This window comes from Bos indicus, chromosome 1 (assembly GCF_029378745.1).
Source record: "Bos indicus isolate NIAB-ARS_2022 breed Sahiwal x Tharparkar chromosome 1, NIAB-ARS_B.indTharparkar_mat_pri_1.0, whole genome shotgun sequence".
Lineage (NCBI taxonomy): Eukaryota > Metazoa > Chordata > Mammalia > Artiodactyla > Bovidae > Bos > Bos indicus.
The window spans coordinates 144,110,100-144,113,680 of record NC_091760.1 but is presented as its reverse complement, the minus strand read 5'-3'; the positions used below and the strand labels follow the sequence as shown (position 1 = coordinate 144,113,680).

At 55.1% G+C, this 3,581-nt stretch overlaps 1 protein-coding gene across 3 annotated transcripts in view; it reads left to right on the top strand.

The window, feature by feature from the left end:
* Positions 1–32: 32 nt before the first annotated feature.
* The window catches only part of HSF2BP (heat shock transcription factor 2 binding protein), an 87,438-nt gene continuing 83,889 nt past the window's right edge, over positions 33–3,581 (top strand). For 2 of the 3 annotated variants that reach the window (XM_070795578.1, XM_070795586.1), the window contains exons 1-3: positions 33–168; positions 964–1,218; positions 1,956–2,106. In XM_070795578.1, the coding sequence (XP_070651679.1) occupies positions 1,183–1,218; positions 1,956–2,106 (187 nt within the window). In that variant the 5' untranslated portion in view covers positions 33–168; positions 964–1,182. The remainder of the gene's footprint in view (positions 169–963; positions 1,219–1,955; positions 2,107–3,581) is intronic. The other variant, XM_019963581.2, reaches the window with a different exon arrangement.

The window sequence follows — 3,581 nt, the reverse complement described above, 5'->3', positions numbered from 1 at the left end:
CGCGCGGGCTGATGGCGTAACAAAGGCGCCGGCCGCCGCTCGCAGCGCGTTCTGGGAGCTAGCGCGGCTGCCTAGGCAGCCGGCTGAGCCGCGCATCCCTGGTTAGCTGCGCGCCTCTCCGCCTCTGCCGTCTCTCGGTAGCCAAAGCTCGTGGCCGTTGACGGCGAGGTTAGCCGGCGTTGCGTGTTGGCCGGGAAGAGTCCGATAGCCAGTTTTATGTGGTCTAGAATCTTTGCGCCCACTCCACTAAATCCTGGTCCGATTGGCAGCTCTTTCCCGGGAGACGCGGCACCGAGTCTTGAATCGCTTTGGACTCCTCGGCCGCCAGGGCGGGGTGGAGGCTGGGGAGAGAGGCTGCCCTTGGGAATTTTGGCGGGATGTTGTGGGCAGCCCCCCTCGAGGGCCGCTCTGGTCTCAGCGACAGGCGACCCCCAGTGCCCAGGTCCCGGCCGCGAGGATTGGGGGCGTGATCTTGAGGTCCGCCCGCGGGCCTGCAGGGCACGCACGCTGGGCACTTGGCCGTGTCAGCTCGCGGCCGGCTTCAGACAGACGAAGTTCTAGTGGTACAGTAACTGGTACCTTTGAACGCATGGGCACTGTGCGAACTCAGTGGACGTGGAGGGGCAGCTGAATGGACTGGGCGATGTGTCCCAGCTTATGGTAGCCGTTTCAGTTACGTACCAGCGGACTGGACTAAGTGGGGTCGCAAAGAGTCGGACACGACTGAGCGACTGATCTGATCTGATCTGATCGAGGGCAGACCTCCCAAGCAGTCTGTTGTCAGAAAGCTTTGGCCTATGCTCATGGAGCTGGGAGCTGAGTGCGGGAACCAGGCGGCCGGCTGCTGGTTCCCTTGAACCTGTCACCCCTTGGTCTGACATCCCTCGCCGAACGGGAAAGGCCCTATTCGATTTATTTCACCGGACACTTACGCGAGGGTCTCACTGTCCTTGTACTTTGCAGTTAACAAAGTTTACGAGTCTGGTTAAGCCAGAAGAGCCAAGGCGGGATCCCGCGGACCCACTCTGGGTCTTTCAGCCGAGAATGCTTCGAAACCTGCGGGGCCTGAGCCTCGCGGCTCTCCGTACCTGACTTTCGGCGTGGACGCGTTCCCGCGCTTTCTGGCGTGAGGGTCAGAGGGCGCGCCGCCGCACAGGCGCTAGAGCGGAGGCCGCGGCAATCATGAACGAGGCTGGCGGCGCTGAGGAGACCTGTCGGGTTAGTGCGGGCATCCAGGTCTCGGCCTGTGGGCTCTCCCGCTCCCCCACACCGCTCCTGGGTGCCGTCCAGTGTGCTCGGGAGGGCCCTGGGCGTCGTCCGCAGACAGCGTGCCTTGGGTGGGGGATGGCAACCCCTGCCTTGGAAAATTGTCCCAATCCTCGGGTGTGCGGGTCCAGGGGGCCGCACAGGGGGCGGTGGGCGTGCTCCTGTGATCCCCTGGGCCAGGCCGGGCCTGGCCGCCCGCGAGGCCCTGGCCGTGTTGGACTTGTCAGCCTTTGGTGCCCAGCTGTCGAGTTCAGATCCAGGTTGTGTCCGCGGTCCTGGGGTTCTTGAGAGTCACCTGGCTTCCCTGTTTCCCCGTTTCCCAGGGTTGTGGTCGGTACGAAGCAGGGCGGCCCATAAAGGGCCTGGCGCACCCAGTACACATCCATCCCGATGCCTTTCTCGCCTGATAGCTTGCTGCCGGAGCATTAAGAAAAAGTTGCCCGCGTTTTCTTTGGCATTCTGGAATAGGGCCTTGTTGGCACTTTAAAAAAAACTGGCTCATAGTGTGAAAGCTGGGGCTTGAGCTCTCTGGATGTAATATACATAGAAAACAGTACATTAGGTAAAGACGTGCTTTGAAACTATTTTGAGCACACGAGGCCTTAAAGAAAAGGAAGCAAGCTGAGTTGGGCTGCTGGTTTTAGTCATCTGAGGAGACCTGTAATCTTGAGATCTGCTTGTTTTTCTAGCACATGGGAACTAAAGAAGAATTTGTTAAAGTCAGAAAGAAGGACCTTGAACGACTGACAACCGAAGTGATGCAAATACGGGACTTCTTACCCAGAATACTAAATGGGGAAGTACTGGAAACCTTCCAGAAATTAAAGATTGTAGAAAAAAGTGAGTCATATTTCATCTTCAGTAGTCACTGATGGTCACAGCAGTGTGTTTCAGCAGGTTTACCTTATGTAAATAACTGGGAAACTGGGAAGTGATTGTAAATAAACTTTAAGATACTGTTACAGTCTTTGTAATTACCTTTGGGAGAGTCAGATAAGACTTATAAGAAGGGGCAAAAGGCAAAGCACTCGCTCAGTCGTGTCCGACTCTTTGCGACCCCATGGACTGTATAGCCTACCAGGCTCCTCCATCCGAGGGATTCTCCAGGCAAGAGTACTGGAGTGGGTTGCCATTTCCTTCTCCAGGAGATCTTCCCAACCCAGGGATCGAACCCGAGTTTCCCGCACTGCAGGCAGATGCTTTACCATCTGAGCCACCAGGGAAGCTCCATAAGAAGGGGAGGGGCCCACAAATGAGTAACTTGGCCTTGTGTAGGTTCCTGTTGGAGGAAGGGTTGCCAACTTTCTAGTGTCTGTTCCTAGCTCTTTACCTTTTATCTTTGGCAGAAGGGTTTTATACTTTTATTATTTAAAAGCTCTGTTCTAAAAATTAAGTCCTTTCTTGTATACATACATACAATCTTATACAAGATCCTCTTATGCAAGGATCCTTCTTTGTAAAAGGATCTTGCCATTTAGCAACCTTGCATGGATTCAGGCGTGTTTAGAGGTATGGTCTCTCTCGGTGGAGGAACCGCTCAGTTCTAGCACCGATTTAAGTTGCTAGAACTTGTCAGTTCAGGTTCTGAGATTTGAGCTCAGCCATTGCGTCAGGTATTGGTCTAGAAGCCTCTGTTGGAGTTCTTGGGGGTGTTTTGGATTGATTCAGTTACTTTCCTGACAGAGGCTGAGTTACTGTTAAATCAGCTGTCAGTGGTTAAGGCTAACTTACCGTTACACTGACCATTTGCTATCACTACCTAGCCTCTAGAAGAGGTGTGTCTGGGGGCCACATCATATCGTTAGCTCTAGTCCAGACAAGAAGCTGTCTGGACTCAACAGTACATGTCTCTGGTTTGTGGAAGAGCATCCGGTCAAGGGGCTGGCATCCAGTTAGAAGCGAGAGTACTATGTTCCCATGGGACCCTGCCTGTTTATTCTGCCTTAGGAGTCCTCGGATGCACCCTCCCTGGCCCGTGGTGTGCTCCGCGAGGCGGGCTCCTGCAGATTGCGTGCCTCTTACTTCCTTGCTGGTTGCCAGTGAAGACTCACTGAGAGAAGGAAGCCATGGGCAGGAGGAGTTGGGGGTGTTTCCTCCTGCTCCCTCCATAGCCGTGACCCTTGGCCAGGGGCCTCCTCCACATTCCCAGCTCTCACCAGGCTGTAGGAACACTGTCCCCTCTCCTCCTTTCAGCTGGAGGCCTGCTGTCAGTCCCAGCTGCCTTACCATCCTTGTCGGGTCTCTGGCCCCTGCTCTGCCCTTTGTAGGTAGTCCTTTCCATAAAGTCCACAGCAGGGGTTCTTTGTTTCCGCCTG